We start from the raw sequence: 20,425 nt of genomic DNA, 5'->3' as shown, positions 1-20,425 counted from the left end.
TGCATGTGCACCGTAGTCTCAAGCTTTACCTAGTTATCAATCAGAAGAAACAGCCAGTTTTGGACACTTTCATTGGCAATATTAGCATATGGAGTTAATATTATACATTGAGCCAATGTCGGCTTCCTCTTTCCAGCGTTTGAACCTAGAATGAAATCGCAAAGTCAGCATTTTTTGCAGAGTTCCTCTTTTTTTCCCTTTTTTTTTTTTTGAAGAAAAGTACAGATTCTGATAAAATCAGAGATGAATTTTCTGACAATCCCTCCGCCTATTACCTTGAACCTGCTTAACCATTTTTTACCGCAGGTATAAAACACCATGGATCTCTTCTCATTTAGTGTCAGCTGTCTCCAGCAATTCCCATGTCTATCCCCATTAAATGTTATTATTATTATTATTATTATTATTATTATTATTATTATTATTATTATTATTATTATTAGTCTCCCCCCTCCCCTTTTGTTGATGTCCAAGGAGATCAACAACCTCATCCTGCAGCTACATGCAATCTCTACAGAGTATAGTCCTGATCTACTATAGGCTGGGCACCACCACCATTCCTGCTTACAAAATATGAATACGTTTTAAGTAGTATTTAGGTCACCCAATAAACATTTCCATTGGATTGTAAATCTTCACAGTACCAGGGAGACACACTTGCAAGAGCATTTTAACAGGAAACAGGACAATGCCACCTCATCAAGAGGCGCTGTATAATCTTCTGAGCAAAATACGTGACTACAATCTACAGCAAGTTCATTTACAAAGCAAAATATGAATGTGTCCTGGCTATATGAAGTTTTGCAGCAGGAGGAACACAGTCACCATAGTACTTTCTCATTTAATTTTCCAATGCCCACATTTATTCAATGTTACAACCAAAGATGACTTCTCACTTTTTTGCAGTGGAATTTTACTTTTCATCAATAAATGAGAAGAACTTGAAATGACAGGGAAGGAATTTCAATTGTCTGTCATAGTTCTGTATTTTGTGTTTTTGTTTTTCCCCTTTTGGCCGCCAGATGGCGGCACTGCAGTTTTGTGTTTCAGTTTGTTCTCCCACCCTGTGTTAATTGTATTATTGGTTTTAATTATTCTATCATTGTTCCCACCTGTGTTTTGTTATCCCCTCCTTTTCTGGTTTGATTGTTCTTGTGTTGTTCACCTGTGTCTTGTTACCCCTGTCTATTTAAGTTATTTGTCCACATGACTTGGGTGCTGGTTCCTTGTGTTTGTTTCGGAATATATGTATTCTGCCTGCTTCGGTCCTGCTTGTGCATTGTGTGTTTCTGTGTTTGTTTCTGACTAAATGTACCTGCCTGCTTTTGTCCTGCTTCTGTTTTGTGTGTGTTTTGAATGTTGAGTTTTCTGGGGTTTTTTGCATGGCCTTTTGGTTTCCTCATTTTAAAAAAATATTTTTTTTGTCCCCTGTCGTGTTGTAAGTAAAGTCTTTGTTAAGTTCCCCTTTTGAGTTTGTGTTTCTTTACTCTGCGTTTGGGTCCTCCCTACCCGTTAGGTGACAGTCATTTAAAATCATTTTCGTCAATGTATAGTGGAAATATTTTTTAAAAGGTTATTGTTGTTGGAGTGTCATTCGCTTGGGGAGGGACATTGCGATAATTGACATTCGATGCTTACTTACGTTTTGATGTTTTATGGAGTGTTTTGTTGGTTTGGTTGTTTGTTCCAGGAAATTTGAACTTCATGTTTAGAAGGATATCGTCCCTGGAGTCTAACATCTGGATGTGTCAATGTTTTGAGAAAATTGTCTTGTAATTTTATACGTTTCATGCTTTATTCTTGTACTATAGTTACAAAGGTATCATTTTAAAAACGGTCATTTTCGCGTGACGGCTCAGATGACACAATCATATGACAGGAATCCGTAGGAAACTGTTAGTCGTCTCTGCGCATGCGGACAGCCGGACACCTTTCCTGGTTCAGTCTAATGAAAACATTTTTGTGAGGATGGCGGAGCCTGTTACTGGCAGTGAGGAGATACCAGCGGTGACTGAGAATGATGCAGATGCAACATCTGAGGAGTTGGAGAACAACCAGACCAACGCAGTATGTTGTCTTATAATGCGCTTATGAATGGAGAAAAGGGAGGTGTCTGTAAAATCCCAGCGTAGTAACGCAGTCTGTTTGTGAATGGAGGCCTGTGTTCAGTCCTGGCTGTTCAACCAAATTCATTTACTTGAATTTTTGCAGCTGGAACATCCAGCTAGGAGTGGTTGGGAACTTCAGTTGAGCGTCCTCTAATTTTACTTTACTTTTCGGCAGGATAAATGGATAACTCTGACCATTTAATGTCATGGCGATCGCAAATAAATGCATTGGGAGGTTATAGCTATTATACCACGATGTATGACAATATAATGGCTTATAGATGCAAGCAAACTAGCTTGCTTAAATCGTTTAGCCTTGGTGTTCCTGCTAAAGCTAGCTACTCTGCACGACCACTAGTTCGAGTGGCCTCTCTTCAACCGGTGCTTTATTTACGGAAATAATCAACTTTCTTTCCTCTCGCATGTGTGATAATTGTATTAATGGTTGGATTTCAGCTCGCTATCGACGCCGAGTAAAACCGTTTATCCTGGCGAATGCGAAATCTTCGATTTGAGAAAATTGTGTATTATTGGTCAGTTAAAATAGTGCTGTATTCGGGACTGGCGTTATAAATCTAAAGCTAGTGATGAGGACAGACGGGTTTTTCACCATTCATATACAGTATTACTGCTATAATTATACTAATTACTCTTAATTACACGTAAATGTACTGTAACATTGCGAAATAACGGTGCTCCGGGCTATTCATTTTTGGAAGCATCGATCATAAATCAAGCTTACCAGTAACTTTACCAACCGGCGGCTTTATACTTTGCATATCGTTAAAATAAGACAAATTACTTGCTGGTTCAATAAAAAATAAAAAAACGCTATTGCATATTTGCCGTGTTGTAGATGGTGGAGGAAGGCACAAATCTCTTGAGGAAGATGGAGATCAGCGTTGCTGAGGCAGAGAAAAGAATGGGGAAGAACTCCGTTAACATCCAGGAGACCTACACAGTTTACCTCATAGAAACACGGTAAGGGCCACTGCCAAACCCACAATCCTCTGTAATCAGAGCTATATCCACTCTGTGTTTTGTGTACTTTTCTCTTAAATAACCACCCCCCCCCCCCCCCCAAATGCTCAACGCTTGGCTTAAGGAATGGGAATGGGATTGGGAGGGGGGTTGGTTGCTCAACAGGGAGATAAGCATTATTTTGACTGTCAGCCAACTTTTTTCGGAGAAAAGAATTGTTAATCCTAAAAAAATTGATTTTTGAAAATTGATTGATATTTACTTTCAGACTTTTTTCTTCTGATAGGCCCATTGATGCCGTGGCAGAAGGTCACAACCCAGCCCCTGACTCTGTGTGGAGACGCTACAGTGAATTTGAGCTTCTGAGGAACTATTTTCTAGTCACCTTTCCGTTTGTGGTTGTGCCCCCTCTGCCTGAGAAAAGAGTATGTTTTTTTTTGAGGTCACATCCTCTCCTTTTTATTATTAATTTAGTTTATTTTTAACCACAAAAATATAGCTTTAAAATCAGTTTCTTGTGCACCCTTTGTCACCCTCAGGCTGAATTTGTGTGGCACAAGTTATCCGCAGACAACATGGACCCAGACTTTGTGGAGAGGCGAAGGGTGGGACTGGAGAACTTCCTGCTCCGTGTGGCCTCCCACTCGGTCCTTTCAAATGACAAGATCTTCTACCAGTTCCTTACGGAGGTGCGAGCTGTGCGGCGGCGTGCGTTCACAGAAAATGGCGATCGATGGTTCATTATTCACTGTGGTCTGTGCATTCATAAATACCCCAGCGTGCACTGCGTCAGTTAGGTGTGAAGGTGTATGGACATTTCCATGGTTCTCAGAATGAAAGGGCTAATTCTCACTGTGCATTTACTTGACAGTTATTTGGGGTTTTTTTGTTCCACTCTGGAGGTGCAGTCCGTACATTTACAATATTTTATTAAATAAATCAATACATTCTCACAGCCTCGTGGCTGACAAGTCTGCTTGGAATACAGTGTTCAACTAAAACAAACCATTTTCTCATTCCTTCAACAGGAAAATGGATGGAAAGAGGTGGTGTTTGACACTGGCTTCCAGGCAAAGGTATTCCATTATTAATTTTGCTCACCCGTTCTCGCCTTCCTTTTTTTGTGCCGCCATTGCGAATGCATTAAGACGTGCTATTAAAATGGCCACAGACTACCTTCTGGTAATCCTCAGTGAACATAGCAAATTACTTTTCAATGTTATGAGCTATTGGTGAAATTTCATTTGAGTTTTAAACATCAGTCAGAAATAATGGGTCATTAACATGCAAAGCAAGGATATTGTATGCATCAGATAGCGTGTAACACACTTTTTACTGTGTGGTTTCTTTGATCTAGGCAGTTAGCAGTTCATGAACTAAGTGTGTTAGATGTAATTTTTGTTATTTTGTGTCCATTTTTGCAGGCTGATTCAAGGCTGAAAGCTCTGAATGCAACCTTCAGGGTAAAAAGTCCAGACAAGTAGGTCTTCTCCCCACAGTAGCAAATGTAAAACGGTACTTTTTTGTTTTTTTGTTTAATGAAATTGGCAGTTGTATCTTTTACTTAAAGTTCTCTGCAGATATCATTTATATTGAACAGATGGTCTTGTCCAGAGTGACTTGCATAGCTTACATTTTACATAAAATTTACAAGGCTTAATATTTAATAATTGTCAGTTGGCGCCAACTTCACGAGTCAACCCGTAATGGGCTGTACAGACAACCTAACCGAACAATATGGTGTATGGGGGGGGGGTTTCCCCCTCCCCTCTGGGAATGGTGCAGTCATACTTACTGATAATAATAATAATAATAATATTCCATGTGATCTCAATGTGTTATTAATGACTGGTGTTCTGCTGATGTGCAGGCGCTTCGTGGAACTGAAGCATTACAGCGATGAGCTGCAGTCTATCACCTCTCAGCTGCTCAGAGTGCGAGCCGTAAGCAGTCTAATATCATCCAGTTTATTTATGTCATCCAGTTCATCATCAAGAGTCTAACAGTACTAAGGCTTAGCAGACCCAGAGCACTAGCTTGCGGTATAACCTGTAGCTGCTGTACTAACATTTTTTGCATGATTGATTTGCAGCTTTCATGGAAGTTAACATGTAGGACTTTTAACATGTGATGTTAATGTACAGGACCTGCTATATTTATGTGCATTTTAAATAACCTCATACCTTTGAACAGCCTTCAGAATGCTTTGCAGTTAAAGTTTATGAATTTACAGTTGAGATTAAGGTCAGGTACTGCAATTTAGAACCTTAAAATAAATGTAGCCCATTGGTTTGTTTAGGTTAATTTGCATAATGTAACTTGTTATTCTTGTTTCTAACCGTAATCTACTGTTTTACCAGAGAGTAGCAGATCGTCTGTATGGTGTCTACAAAGTGCATGGAAATTACGGAAGGGTTTTCAGGTGGGAAAGAAAAGCTGTTTGTCTTCTGAGCAGTGGGGTGAAACTGATCGGTTTTTGTGCTGCGTTATGTGATTATCCATGATCAGTGGCTTGTGATGCGTAGGGAGTATAAATGAATATTTCCCCGGAGGGTTGGAATTGTTTACTAGGCTTTTGTAAGAAATCTTCCTAATTTTGGGATGTTAATTTTTCTGTCAAATGAATGCCTGTAATCTATTAGCAAAGGATTTGTTTGGAAAGCTAAGTGCTTACAGCTAATGATTTACTAAAAAAGAGATGATGCCATTTTGAGATGTGAGTTGTGTAGTGACTGCGCTGCTTGTTTGCTAGTGAGTGGAGTGCCATTGAAAGGGAGATGGGGGATGGACTGCAGAGTGCTGGACACCACATGGATGCGTGAGTGCGCGTGCACACGCACACACACACACACGCGCAAAAGCATGCACGTACGCACATACACACACCCACACAAATAGGCACACGCACACAAGCAAACGCACGCACACACACACAACAGGCTCTGGCACATGCAGATGTACACACAGAGCATTTATCAAAGTTTAGAATGGCTTCACAAACTGTAAGGGCTGGAAAGTTGTTACTTGGTCAACTGCTTCCCTCTCCTCAGCCTTAATAGAGAATGTGTGGATCTTTGGAACGCTGTCGGATAACATCTGTCCTGCATATTGCTATATTTTTTATTGTGCTCCTCACTTCTGAAGCTTGTCCTGATTGTATTGATGATTTCAGGTATGCTTCCTCGATTGACGACATCCTGGAGGAAGAGGAGCACTATGCCGACCAGATGAAGGAGTACCTGTTCTATGCGGAAGCACTACGGTAAAACTGTCACTTTCTGCAAATCTCAGCGCAGCCGATTTATCGCGTTTAAGTGACACCCTAGGTGGCGTTTTCTTTTGGTTGCACCTCATTTATATCTTTTGCTGGGTGTAGCAGATCCCCTGAATCCCTGTGAGCAGTGCTCCACTCAGTCAGTTTGCCAGATGCAAACATTCCGGATTAACATAACATTTGGATGCCTCAGAGACGGTGTCGCCAGCACAATTTATTTGCAGTTGAAGGCAATTTAAACAAATGTGGTTGGGGGAAATCAGTAAAGTGGCCCACGGGTGGCTGAGTGAGCGTGCTCGGTTCTCTGTTCTCGCAGGGCAGTTTGCCGGAAGCACGAGCTGATGCAGTACGAGCTGGAGACGGCCGCGCTGGACCTGGCCTCCAAGAAGCAGCAGAGGGAGGAGCTAGCCACTGGGGTGAGCCTGTCTTTCCCCCTGGGGAGGGGTGGGTGGGGGGGTCACCTGGGAGGGGTGCTCTGTTTAATCAGGGCTGCCGACTCTGTCTGAAACCTGTCCTTTCTTACCGTAGACTGTACGGACCTTCTCCTTCAAAGGGATGACCAATAAGCTCTTCGGCCAGGAGACCCAGGAGCAGAGAGAGGCCAAGCTCCAGGTGCTAGAGGAGCAGATCATCGAGGGGGAGGAGCTGGTCAAAGAGAAGACCATTGAGTGCGAGTAAGATGCCCACACCCTTCACATTTTAATGATTCGTTGTTTTAAAATCATTATCGTTGATGCATTATGCACAATGTGTCATTCAAGATTACATTATTACACTGTTGCGTATATTGTGTTGTTGTAAGTTTACGTTCATTTGTGATAATTATTTGTGTTACAATATTTACGTTATTAAAGGCAAAAACCGAATTTCATTTTTCATCCAGTGAGTTTGTAAAGAATGCCTGGGTGGACATGGTACGTTTCAAGGAGCAAAAAGATAGAGACTTGAAGGAAGCACTGATCAGTTACGCCATCATGCAGATCAGTGTGTGTAAGAAGGTGGGTGTCCTGTGTATCAGTGCTCATACTAAATGTAAAGGCTGGAATAGCTTTCATCTCCTGTTTCTGTCCTCTGGTTAGAGTTCTTGTGGGCACTAGCAAGTTCTCCTATACCTCTTCTGGGCAATAGCGTGTTAGCCAGTTACCACTCTCAAAAATGCAAATGTATGGCAACGAATAACTTGTTTTATATCAAAAACTGGTACGTATAAGCCATCGTGACCTCTTTACTAGAGGTTTTAGCTTTCACTTGTGTTTGTACTTTGTGAAAATTATACCTTTGATTATAAAACCTGTAAAAGACTTGGCAATGGTGATGTAATAAGACCAAGTCGCAGTGGAGATTCTGTACTGATGTGCTCTGCTCTGTTCTCCATTACAGGGAATTCAAATGTGGGCCAATGCAAAAGAATGCTTCAGCAAGATGTAAAATGGTGGTCTGAGTTCAGTCTGAAGCAACCAACCAGCAGAGGAAACAAGGCTTCGGAATGGATCTGAGCAACAACCAGAACGGAAGACTGAAAGACTGAAACCTTGGAAGCTGTCGGAATAACCATGGGAAAACCTGTCATTTGAAAATATATGGCACATGAATCATAGTATGTTTTTTTTTTTTTTTTTGTTTTTTTGTAAACTGAGCAAAGGCTATCTTCACAGAAAATAACAACAGCTGCTCCGTGACTTGATTTTCCCTATATTATATTTAGGCTTTTTTTTATTTTTTTATTTTGAAACCGTTTGTGACATTTTTATGTGGAACTGACATTGGTTTGATGTGCAGGATTCTCTTCCCCCCCCCCCCCGTTCCTCAGAGTAGATAACAGCTGACATTTAGCTCTCAGAACTGTATTCTCTTGTGAGACAATGGCTCCCATTCTGGTGAGTCTACTGGAAAGCACATCAGTTCAGTTCCTGCAGCTGTCAGTACTGTGTGTGCTGAATTATTTATGGGACCTTATTTTAACTCAACTCATGTGAACTCAACACATGCTCACTAATTCAGGTATTATATTTTACCAAATTTTGTGTTGTCTCTCTCTGGTGGCCATCCAAGGAATCCTGGGTTTCAATTTTTTTGTCTAATTCTTTTTTTAAGGATACGGTATATTGTAGGGTACATTATGTACAATATAGAAGTTGTTTTTGTTTTTTGTTTAAACATGCATCTTCATCTTCTCCGTGTAGTTCTTTTCAAAATTTTGTGCTTGAATAAATTATTGTATTTTTTTTTTTTTTTTTTTTTTTTTTTTGAAGTAAGCTTTATTTCATAAGTTAAGAGTATTGTGAATTTGGAGCTGCTCACATTTTGTTTAAACCATTTTTAGACCATTGCATGTCAGGTAAGTGCAATGTTGCTTTTTAAATTCAGTTTGAAATTGTTAGATTTTCATTAAACAACCCTCAGGGTGGCATTATATTTAAAATCTTCCAAAAAGACTAGTTCAAGCACAGTGAGAGTGAGCACTTCAGGAATTTCGGTGCTTTGCTGAAACAATTTTGAGGCAGAGGCCATTTAATGAACTACATAATGTTGCCAGTTTTAAAAAAAAATGTCTTTCAGAAATTAATGAGAGGAGTGGACAAAAGATGAAGTTTTTTGGAAATGTAAGATAGTGGAATATGATGTTTCATTGTTTATAGCATTGTCCCTTGTCACAAGACACATTGTAAAAAGGCTTAAGAATGTGAATATCACATTTTGTCAAAGTAGAGGTTTAAACTGTTAAAATTAGCAGCACTTTAATGAAAGAGCTTCCAGTTTAAAGAGAGCTGTCATTGACGGTTAATGTCCAGATCCTGTGTTCAGGATTTATTTTGCATCACTGGGTTTTACTGGTCCAACTCTGGGTGAGCTGCAAAGTAAATATTGGCATAGTTTGCTTTTATCAACATGTCAACAAAAAAAATGTATATATTAAAAGAAATTTTAAAATAAAACTCATTCAAATGGCCAGCTTTGGCACACCCTTTGTTTGCTGAAAATGTCGGCCTTCATTTTGAACTGTTGGTTAATTTTTGCAATGAAGGAGCAACCAGCATTGTAGTTTCTTCTGAGGAAGTGGGTCAGTTTCTGTCTGAATAACGTGAAGGACTGTGAGGAAATGTATATTGTCATTTCTGTGTAGAAACTGGCTGGAAGGCTAGCTTGGCTCTTTGATTTGGTTTTAAGTCATTCTGCTGTCTGAACTCTACGATGTCAGAATGGTTTCTTGGGAGGAATCAATATTTGACATTTCCTTTGACTTCAGGTTAATTTTGAACTTGTAGGCATAATCATTGTCCCTGAGCTTTCAAAAACGCTAATAAATTAAGAATGATTGTATGATACCATGAGTTGTTTCTGTCTGTGTTGTGCATTGCCAGCAGCTGGGTGATGGAGGTTGTACAGTACAATTTGGCATATTACATTTGAAAAGTGATTATAATTCTAAGGAAATGCTAAGGTTACTTTTCAGATACCTAGGAAGCCAAGCATGCCTTTGTAATTGCATTTTTTATTTTCTTTCTGTCACTGGACAGAAACCCACAGGAATAAAAAAAAATGTTTTTGAAAAGTGCAAGCCATATCAATATGGTGCTCTCTGTCAGTATTGGAGTGTTTTGGACTTGAACCGAGTGAGGAGCAGCCTTGAAGAGAAAAGCATGTCTTCTTGCTGTCTTCTTGCAACTTAAGTTTACAAATTTAGAGAGAGTTGAGGGGCGCAGTCATAATCTACGACTAAAATCAAGCAACGCCATGTTAACTTTTGAACGATTTCATGCGCACCTTTGATTCGGTGGGCAGACGATCTTGGTAGAGCCGTTCCATTCAGAACCCACAATGCACCGCAGATGAAGGGACTTCTCGGTTGGAATGTCTGTTGCTGTCAGTGACTGGAGTGACGCGAAATTGCTGGCAATCTGACCATTGCAGCTCGTATATACGGTGCGTACTTTACAAATCGCTATGTATATAAGATTCTCTCTGTTTTCTCGCTTTTTACCTCTGCAAAGTCCACTTTAGTACAAGCTAGCGTTAATTTGTTGACTGCACTGCTGGATTTTCTGTCAGTGAAGCTTGCTTTTTGTTTCGTCTATTCAGGCCTGTTTTCGTGTTTAACTTAGCTATCTAAAATACCGTGTGTAGCTATTAAATAGTTATATGTAGCCAGTGCCCATGACTAGCCGACGTATCAAATGTCAGTCATGCCATTTTAAAATAAGCCATAGTCTAAGAACGGGCAATATCTCGCACATTAGCACGACAGACAGTAACTCGACAGTAAAATGCAGTTAAAGTGTGTGTTAATAGTTTTCAAAATTACAAACACTAAATGAATCTACATCACGGGGAGTCAGTCCGACAGCTGTTACTTCCAGTTCCACATAACGTTGCTAGTTTATAGTTTATAGTTGCTTGTTCTGCCTTGTCACAAAATATTCGCTAGCTGCCTTAGTTAGCTGGCTGATATATCAAGTGGTCGCTGTCGTGATAGATAAGTTGTAGTGTTATGCATTCAGTGACAGTAGCTATTATTTATTTATTAACTGAAGTTACGACCATACTGATTTCGTTATACCATAGGCCTTACAAATGTGAACCGAATAACAGTTCTGTCAGATGTATGTATATATTTTACGGCAATTTATTCATTTTGATTTTGCTCATATTTTGAATGTTATATAAACTGTCGTATTATCGTTTATCATCTGCTACCAAATGACAAAATGGTTATTTGACAACTTTTACAATGCATGATATTAAGCCCCAACTACTATAAACAAAGTTTCTAGCACACAATCTCTTGCATCTCAGTTCTGCGACGTCCCCACTGGAATGAACAGGTGAGAACAGGCGGATGTAATTATGCAGTAGCCGGCGATGAACCCCCTTCCGGATGACTGGAGGAGGCAGAGGGGTTTCAGCTGATGCTACGGCAGGATTTGTGCGCCACAAAACTTGGTAACCGCAGGAGATGAGAAGAGTATTGCCAGACGGTTTGTTCTGCCACGAGGCCTGGCCTCCATGGATGGACTGATGGTGCGCAAGGAGACGGTGAGAGATTGAATGGCTGAGGAAGCTGAGCTATGCTCTCTACTCCCCTACCAGCTGCCGAATTCCTCCTCCTAATGTGTTAAGCCACTGCACGCAAACCACGACCATACGTGAATGGGCAGCCCATTCTAAATCGACGAATGTTCACTCATTAAAGAACTCAGTTAAGTTCACAATCAATTAAAGACTTATAGTAATGCAGGGAAATTATAATATTGTGTTTTTACTAGGTTCATAACCAACCCAAAGAGTCCAGTTTCCTGTTTTTCGGTCGATTTAACGACCCATATCATTCAGTCTAGACTTAATGGCTGGTACAAGTGGTCAGGTGATTCTGTTCTGTCTTTGGTATTGCTGAAGTGTGTGTTCCTTCCTGTTGTACCCCAGGTTATATTTCAGGTCTGTTTGACCTTTATCCGATATCCTTTTTGTTTCACAGGATAACATTAAACAGGAGTTCAAGCTGTCTGATGCAGTGATGCAGATCAAAAAGGAAGGGGAAGAACTTACTGATTTTCAGAAGAAGAAGAAAATAAAACAGCACCCTCCTGCCAAGGTACAATAGTGTCAAGAGTGTAGTCAAGAAAATAAGAGCAATACAGCAAAATAGGCATTGGTATTAGTGTTATCATCTTAGGATATAGTTCTAACTGAACGAGGTGGTACCGTGTTGCCTCCCAGGTGCAGTTATATGCTACAGATAGGCACCTGTACTTGCCTATTTTAAATGTGTATTCTGCCCAATTGTTGTGTGTTTTCTTTTTTTTTTTTTACGTTGACCTGGGCATTTCTGCAACGTAAATGAATTGTGATAAATGTACTTGGTGATTTATGATGCTACCTATATTAAGAGATGCTTATTGTGATGTACATCATCTCCCTGCTAGATTGTCGGCATGAATGAAGACGGGTCGCTGGGCCTGCAGAGCGCGAGGCCTCATGTGTGTGAACACTGCAGTGCCACCTTCCGAACCAACTATCACCTGCAAAGGCATGCCTTCATCCACACAGGTAAGAGGGGGATCTCTGCTCACGGTACCGTCCTGTGGCACTGGACCGGCCAGTCGCCCGTGCGTTTGTCCACAACAAAATCTGGAGACCCCAGATTTGAAAATGGTAATAATAACATTTTTGTGTGTACACGTGTGTTTGTACATGTGTCTCTGTGTGCATGTGTGTGTGTCTGGGTGGATATAAAGAGATCCCATTTAATCTTAATGAGAATAGCAAATTTCATACTGAGGGCATTGTGTGAATGACAACATGAAAGGTTGGGTGGCCTTCTAGAAATGGAAGTGGAACTTGATGGCAATTATTCATACATTTTCCAACATACAAGTTTTTTGTTTCAGCGTGTAATTCTTCCCGCTTTAATAGTTTTGTCTGGAAGTTTAAAAACCTGTTTTTGTGGCTTTTTTCTTCCCCATGCTACATTTCCAGTGCTTTGGATCCATTTGTGTTTTCTGACCTCCTGTCAAATACCAGTTGATGAAAGTGAACCAAAGGAAAAATGTCCAGTTGTACATTAGGAGAGTCAAACGAGCTGATAGTGATTAGTGTATCCTGACAGCTGAGCTCATAGCACATTTTATGATATAAATTTTAAGAAATATTACTGATTGACAGCCCTGATGCTCTTGATGTCATTATGCATTTGTACATGAAGCAGTGAAAAAATAAATCCGTATTGTCACTGTCTGCTGAAAGAAAATGTGTCGCTCCAAGAAGGCTGGAGAAGCCATTTCAGTGCAGTCATTGCGATATGCGCTTCATTCAGAAGTATCTCCTTCAGAGGCACGAGAAGATCCACACAGGTAAGAGGAGAACTCCACTAATGCCATGGAGATAAGAGTATCGGGGTATGGAAATACGGGGTATGGCATTTCCTTTTAAAAGCATTTCTTTTTGAGGTTACTCAAAACTATTATGGTACCGCATCCATGAAAAACCTGGAGAGGACCTTTTTCAGTTAATGTATTTTGTTACAAAACAAAATTCCTGTGCAAAAATGTGTTTAAATTTAGATACACAACACCCATATAAAATGTTTTCTAAATTCTGTTCGAAAAATAAAAAATCTATTCATAATTAATAGTTTGACAAGAGTAGACAATGGCAAATTAATTTGTTGCATTCTCTATATGACTGGTCCTTATTGTGTGCCCTACCTTTCTGTGTATTTAGAAAGGAAGGGATGAAATGTCACCTTTTCCTTGAATGTCTCCAGGTGAGAAACCCTACCGCTGCGATGAGTGTGGGATGAAGTTCATCCAGAAATACCACATGGAGAGGCACAAGAGAACTCACAGTGGAGAGAAGCCCTATCAGTGCAGTCACTGCCAACAGGTGCAAATGCCTTATCGCTTACAACAGCGCTGCCCAGCCCTGCTCCTGGAGATCTAATGTCCTGTAGGTTTTCACTCCAACCATAATAAAGTACACCTCATTCAGCAGCTAGAGATCTTGTTGAGCTGCTAAAGAGTAGAATATTAAAATTCTATATTAAAAAAAAAAAAGGTGCGTCAAAATTGGGGTAGAAATGAAAAGGTCTCCTGGAACCAGGTTGGTCAGCCCTGTCTTACACTGTATTTCAAAAAAAAAAAAAGTAATAATTTGGAATTAGACGTTGTTCATTTTGGAAGGGCTGTTTCATTGACTGCGTCACATTTATCATATCAATACAGATAAATCTTTATAATTTTTTTTTTTTGACTGCAGCAATGATATGTTTTAGTAGAACGGTATACATACTCATACTCTGTTCCCCCCTGTGAAGCTTTTCTCCAGGACAGATCGGGTGCTGAAGCACCAGCGGCTGTGCCGTGAAAGCAGGAGGGCTGACGAGCTGCACGCTGGAGACGGGCTGGCGCTCAGCGAGCAGGGCCTCGGCCATTCCCCACTTCCTGGGGATCGCTCGCGGCCGAAGAAGCAAAGGCATAAAGCTAACGACAAGCCCTGGCATCCTGTACGCCTCGAAGGGGGGGAGGGGAGGGAGGAGCCTGGACCGGGTAGCAGGGAGCGACCGTCGCCGTACTCGCGAGCGTCGAAGGTGAAGGACGAGTACGAGCCGGCCGAGTGTTCGGCGGAGCGCCGCGATTCGGCGGTCGGCATCGGCCGCCTGGCGGAGGTTCCCGCTCCTGAGGCGAACGCCTCCCGCAACGACGTCCTGAAGACGCCCGCGAGCAGGAAGCGCCCGAGGAAGCCGGCCGGGCTGCGGGAGGACTCGTCTCCTACGTCCTCCTTAGACGACGGGAACGTCGCCAGGTACGCCTTCCAGCTGGCGGACAAGCCCGGATTCCCGGGCCTGGAGAGTCACGCGGACCTGGACCCCCGCCGGGGGGCGCCTGGCAAACCGGCGGCGAGCAGCACCAACTACGACGACGCCGTGCAGTTCCTGAAGAAGAGGAGGTACCTGCAGGCGGGTGGTCCCAGCTCTAGCCGGGACGGCACCCTGAACGCCGGTATCGCCGCGCAGACCTCCGGGAGCCGATCCGCCGGAGCCAGCATCGGCAACGATGCGGCAACCGCCTGCACTTCAAATTCTCACGCCGCGAAGACCGAGGTCAAGTCGACCCAGGACAAGAACATCCTGACCGACGAGGTCTTTCAGACCCTCTTAGACCACTACTCCAACAAGGCCGGTGGGCAGCCAGAGGTCTCCTTCGGTGTGGACGACACAGAGGTGACCTCGCGCGTATCAGTCCACTCATCTGATGTGTCTGCTGGCGGCCATGTTGAGGCCCTGGGGATGAGTGCCCAGGCGCCCCCTAGTGGAAATGCCGGTGTGTTGCAGGAGTACTCCAAGTTCCTCCAGCAGACCCTGGAAAGGACGAGCCAGAATGACAGTTATTTGAACACACAGAGTCTTACCTGTGTTCCCAAAAGCCAGTCGCTTTCACACCAGCCAAAATTCTCTGCCATTGACACACATTACACCTCCTCCAGTCGTTCTAGGTCAGGGATGAACCCGTCTCTGAGCACGAGAATGTCCTCAGAAAAATCACACTTTGGGCTGCTTTTCGGGGACTCCCAGCATTCCTTCTCATTTTCCGGGGAGGAGACGAACCCATCTTCAGTCTCCTCAACGGAGGACTTCCTCGAGCAGGTAACCCCTCCGAAAAAGTCCGACAGTCAGGTGACCGACTCACCTTTTCAGATAGGCGCCTTTGAGCAGAACCTTCGATCTCAGTTCCAGAGCTCTGGATCTGCTGTGTCCTCCCTGTTTAGCTTCTCCAGTGGAGCAGTAAATCTGCATGGACACGAGAGTGGTACCGATTTCTCAGAGTACCCTCTAGCCAGTGTGGCTGATGGCAGAACTCCACCAACCTCATCCCTGGATTCTACAGGCAGCCAAATGTATAGTTGATTTATTATAATAATTTTTTTTTAAAAACCATTTTAATCATTACATATCCTCTTTTATGTCCAACAAATCTTGGCTACAGAACATTTGTTATCCCTAAGTTCAGTGCATTGCTGTTTAAAGTGTCTGTCCAGCACCTTTTAATGGCTTCAAATGAACAGGTTCACACACACATTGTTTATAGCGTATTTGAATTGTTAAAATGGTTATGGGACCCACCTAAATGATGAAAAAAAGATTAATGGAAGAAATCAATCTCATTCATAAGATTGTAGCTGTTGCTGGGCTAGGATGGTCCAGCTAGGATAGCATCTACGGTTGGCTCCTCGGTCAGCTTGCCAGATTAATGTACAGAAAAACACTTCCACCCCTTTACTTATGAACTGCTACTCAAAGTATCACCATTTGCTTGTAACTGGGTAGGTATGTGCAAACTGGCTATGTGAGCTTTGAAATACAAATCATATTAAAAGCTGGACGGGTCTGCTAACTGGCTTTTCAGAAGGTGAGTTGTGGAGATGCAAAAGAGCTACAAAGCAAATGAGAGATTTAGCCATAGGTAGTCCTGACTGATAGCTAACAATGGTCTTGGCATGTTTCAGCTTCAGACTAATAGTGATAACATAGTCTATTAACATTCTGGAAATGTATTCAGTACATATGGACATTTTGCTGGATAGACACTTTAAGCCACTGCTAAGCTCTTTTCTTTTATATTTTCAGAATTCATCTGCATTCATCTGAGTTTTCAATAACAAAATGGGAAAATATCACGTTTAAGACTGTTTGCAGAGAATTTGTTGGATAAAAATGATTGATTGTATTTATTGTATGGGGATGTGAAAGATTAAAAAGGTTGGAGTTGATTCGCTGCTGTTTGTAAATCAAAACATGATACAAATGAAACTATTTCTTCCCTTATTAATGGCATAACTGGTAGTCATATAACAATTACTGGAAGATACCACTTAGTCAGATTGTTCAATTTGCAGCTTGGTTGCCACATAAACCAAACTGGTTTTCTTCACTGTTTTTTCTTGTTGGGGGGAAAAGATTATCTAATTTCTCTTTGGACAAAATTGTAGTAAGTTTAACTTCCTCCCACACATCCTGTGTACAGGCTTTTATGTCATGTGTTTACTTGCATTTAGAAAGTTTTGTTTATTTTTTAATAACTAGAAAAATATAACGTATTGACTTGCTTAAAACTGTAAATACATTAGACTACAGTAATTTTTAAAAAATAATAACAAGATGTTTTTACTGTTACATTGCAAAACCATAAAGATCATGTTGCTTGACACAAGCGACAGTATTACAGTGTATATATATATATGTATATATATATATTTCCACAACAATTTATTTTATTGAAGATTATTTTTTTAATTATTAAATAACAAAATAGTCAGAGCATATGCTTGGAGTTAACTCTTTAGATCTATTTAGTTGAAAATTTCTTGTAGTTTCAGTTTATAAATATAATTATAAATGTATAGATTTACATTTTTATGTTAAATGTATAAAAATAATTTAAATATAATTTAAACAAAATTTTAAATATAACTGATCTTGTATTCCCTCTAATAATTTGTAATATTTAGATTTGCTACAAACATACATCTATTACATTATGTACACAAAATGCGCTATAAATATGGTGTAGTCTAATGTACAAATTAGTAAATCAGTGCAGTAAATAATCAAAAAAATAGTAAATGATCACAACATGCATCACTGTTCAATAAGTTTTTTTCCCCTCTCAATTCAATGAAGTTAACATCAGGGAACAAACTTTAACATATTACTGTAAATTTAAAATCCATAATTTTTAACATTTATGAAAATATAATGCACCACTTTAGGTAGATTATTTGTATGGGCTTTCTTTTGATTTGCTATAAATGGTGAAAGTGGTTTGTGACTCATTTCCTGTTCCGATTTTTCTTGCTTTCTTCTCTTCAGAATTGTTGTCTTATGCCAAGTTTATGGCTATAAAAAATAATTCTTCCCATTCATATATATGCATTGTTGGCAGTGTAGCATCATGGGTAAGAAGCTGGTCTTGTAACATGAAGTTCACAGGTTTGATTGCCAGGTAAGCCACTGCTGTTGTACCCTTGAGCAATGTACTTAACCTGCAGCCTGCATTGCTTCAGTACATGTCCTGTATAAATGGATGCAGTGTAAATGTAAAAAGTTGTGTAAGTCCCTCTGGATAAGAGCCACTGCCTGTTCCTATATGCCTGGAATGAAATTTTAAATTAAATCATGGACAGGTATTTCATCCTTTAGCTGCTTTACTCTGTCCTCTCATAACATTCCTTTTCATTGAAACTCTGTGATTAAGATTATTGTCTTATGCCAAGTTTATGGCCATTATAAAATAATTCTTCCCATTCATACATATGCAATGTTGTCAGTGCAGTATAATGGGTCCTTACCCATTATGCTACACTTCCAACAATGCAGATGTCAACATGCAGTTATGATGCTTATTTTGAGTTTCTGTCTGGATGGTACGTAAGGTATGAAATGTTAACCATGAACCTGGTATGTTCTAATTTGTAGTTTTGAATTGGCACTGCATTATTTTGTGATATTTCGAGTTTTTCATATCCAGTAATGAAATGTTATCCAGGGAAGTACAGTACATCATTGAACACCTTTCTATATCTATGACTGAGATTTGTACATGTGTGTAATGTTTTTCTGATTATATTGATCATTTGGAAAATACTATGAATGGGTAATAAATCATTTAATTTCAAGTTTTTGTGAAGATATAGAAATATGGAAAATCAGTTGTCTATCAATTTAATTTTGGTACACTGGTTGTTTTTATGTGCAATATAAAGCTTTCAATGGAAGTATACTGTTGCAGTATATGCAGTATACTGGTTTTTGTTAATGTCTATTTTATTTTTTTATTTCCATGTTAATTTGTGCCTATAATACAAGTAATCCAGTCTGGCTGCATTATGTGAATTGATGCAGTGAAACAGCTGAAATCATTTTTCTTTGTTTTTTTTTTTTTTTTAATGAAATTTGACACATTTGAAGTGTGATTATATTTTTATGGAGGTAGTTTTTTAAGGGGAAATGTTAACTCAAAGAACTATTGCAAGTGGGAAGGGAAAATAGACACTGAGGCTCTTGGGATTTTTTAACGCAACAGTATCAGGATATTTTGTCTATTTTTCCTTTTTTGAAGAACTATCTGATTTTCCCTTAAGAAACAAAATGGGATGGTTTCAGCAAAGACTGTTAGAAGTCACAGACTGACATTATTGCATACTAGAATGATACGCATATGGAAAGGGAAATGTTTAGATTAAGACAAGCACCCACACCACTTTTATGTGTTGTAAAATCGAAAGTGTGTATTTCTAGAAGTCCGTTTGCTCTGTAACAATGGAACGGATGTTGAACGATCTCCATATGTTACAGGCTGATCTTGGCTTGCCCTTTGTAAATAAGGTTGACGGGTAAACGGCGCCTCCTTCCATAATTTATATGAGCGTGTGTATCCTGTCAACTTGACCCTTAATAGATGGTTGCTGGTGGGGTTTTTTTAAGTAAAAATCATCATTCTGATCGTATACATGAGCAGATATGCAGATGAGATCATTCAAGAATTTTAGGCTACATCATTACATACAGCAATACGAAATTCTGTTTAAAGACATTATTCGGTATTTTGCGGCTCCCTCTAGTGGTAAAAACGCTAACGCGTCACCGCTTCGTTAATCAGGGAGAGACTACACAACTCGGGCAAAGAGGCACAGTTCAGGTAGTGCTGATACTTTGATAGATCCATTTTATCTTTCACCTCCATGTGATAAAAGAAACGTATTTGACTTTTTTAAAACTTTTTTTCCCCTTCATGTATACCTTTCCACTGCACGTTTTGAGTACTTCAGTGAAATCATTTGTTGGAACTAGTTGAAAGAGCACTGAGAATCTGAAGGGTTCAGTTTCTCAATGCTGACAACCAAATGTAATATTAGTAACAATAAAAAGAAAATCCTTTTAGTCTAGAAATCTTATTCCTGTCTTATGTTTTGGACAACAGGACAGTCTATATCATTGTTATGTGTATCTACTTACTCACCACAACACGTCCTTTATTCATGCTAGAATCTTAATTTGTTTTGTTGGATCCCTAAAATCCCCTGGGTCAATTGCAGAATGCTCACCTGGACTTCAAATCCGTAGATCACATAACTTCATTACAACTGGAACAGCTAATCCAAATATGTGACAAATATGTGATTAGCTGTTTTAGTTGTCATGGAGCTCTATGGTCTATGGTTTTATACCTGAGGTTTAAACTCCAGCTAAGCACTGCAATTGGCCTAATATTATCTTAGAAAAATAACTTCGCTCTGATTTCGTTCAGTTCATCTGCCTGTAGGCTATATTGCATGCTCTGAAGTGGCCTGCTTTAATTTTGCCATTTCAGTTTTGCAACAGTATCTGTCTTTAGATAAGCCCCCCTTCAAGGCTACAAGGAAGCACCGTCAGTAAACTACAGTAGCCTAATAAACACATTTGAGCTGTTCGAATGGGTTCAACCAGTATTGAAAATGAATAAAGACTTGTCTGAGTAATAATCTGTTTACGTAGCGTAATTCTGTACATAACTGAAAAAGCTGGCACTTA

General features: G+C 40.2%; 2 protein-coding genes across 3 annotated transcripts; both read left to right on the top strand.

Annotated features, from left to right (window-relative positions):
• Window positions 1-1,464: 1,464 nt before the first annotated feature.
• On the top strand, window positions 1,465-9,689 carry LOC135251754 (sorting nexin-4-like). 2 transcript variants are annotated; one of them, XM_064329501.1, is made up of 14 exons: window positions 1,465-2,067; window positions 2,965-3,089; window positions 3,358-3,514; window positions 3,629-3,778; window positions 4,118-4,165; window positions 4,514-4,569; window positions 4,960-5,032; window positions 5,450-5,511; window positions 5,842-5,907; window positions 6,262-6,351; window positions 6,680-6,779; window positions 6,892-7,037; window positions 7,247-7,361; window positions 7,744-9,689. In XM_064329501.1, the coding sequence occupies exons 1-14, from the start codon at window positions 1,873-1,875 to the stop codon at window positions 7,789-7,791; spliced, it is 1,431 nt and encodes a 476-aa protein (XP_064185571.1). In that variant the 5' UTR covers window positions 1,465-1,872; the 3' UTR covers window positions 7,792-9,689. The 2 variants fall into 2 exon arrangements, with proteins under 2 accessions (XP_064185571.1, XP_064185572.1); XM_064329502.1 differs by having other exon boundaries at window positions 1,470-2,067; window positions 3,376-3,514.
• A 1,633-nt stretch (window positions 9,690-11,322) lies between these two features.
• LOC135251749 (zinc finger protein 148-like) lies at window positions 11,323-19,804 on the top strand. Its single transcript, XM_064329491.1, has 6 exons — window positions 11,323-11,397; window positions 11,837-11,953; window positions 12,285-12,409; window positions 13,129-13,211; window positions 13,625-13,743; window positions 14,174-19,804. Exons 1-6 carry the CDS (start codon window positions 11,368-11,370, stop codon window positions 15,761-15,763), a joined length of 2,064 nt encoding a protein of 687 aa, XP_064185561.1. The 5' UTR covers window positions 11,323-11,367; the 3' UTR covers window positions 15,764-19,804.
• The last annotated feature ends 621 nt before the right edge of the window (window positions 19,805-20,425 follow it).

The sequence above is a fragment of the Anguilla rostrata genome, chromosome 3 (assembly GCF_018555375.3).
Source record: "Anguilla rostrata isolate EN2019 chromosome 3, ASM1855537v3, whole genome shotgun sequence".
NCBI classification, from domain to species: domain Eukaryota; kingdom Metazoa; phylum Chordata; class Actinopteri; order Anguilliformes; family Anguillidae; genus Anguilla; species Anguilla rostrata.
The sequence above is the reverse complement of the archived record's forward strand: the minus strand, read 5'-3'. Positions and strand labels throughout refer to the sequence as shown.

Bases quoted from the DNA above. Each gene is read 5' to 3' on its own strand.
- LOC135251754 (XM_064329501.1), top strand. From the start codon at position 1,873: ATGACAGGAATCCGTAGGAAACTGTTAGTCGTCTCTGCGCATGCGGAC. The intron at 3,779-4,117 runs GTGCGAGCTGTG...TTCCTTCAACAG, and splicing joins TCTACCAGTTCCTTACGGAG to GAAAATGGATGGAAAGAGGT. The intron at 5,908-6,261 runs GTGAGTGCGCGT...TGATGATTTCAG, and splicing joins GCTGGACACCACATGGATGC to GTATGCTTCCTCGATTGACG.
- LOC135251749 (XM_064329491.1), top strand. From the start codon at position 11,368: ATGGATGGACTGATGGTGCGCAAGGAGACG. The intron at 13,212-13,624 runs GTAAGAGGAGAA...GAATGTCTCCAG, and splicing joins GCACGAGAAGATCCACACAG to GTGAGAAACCCTACCGCTGC. The intron at 13,744-14,173 runs GTGCAAATGCCT...CCCCCTGTGAAG, and splicing joins AGTGCAGTCACTGCCAACAG to CTTTTCTCCAGGACAGATCG.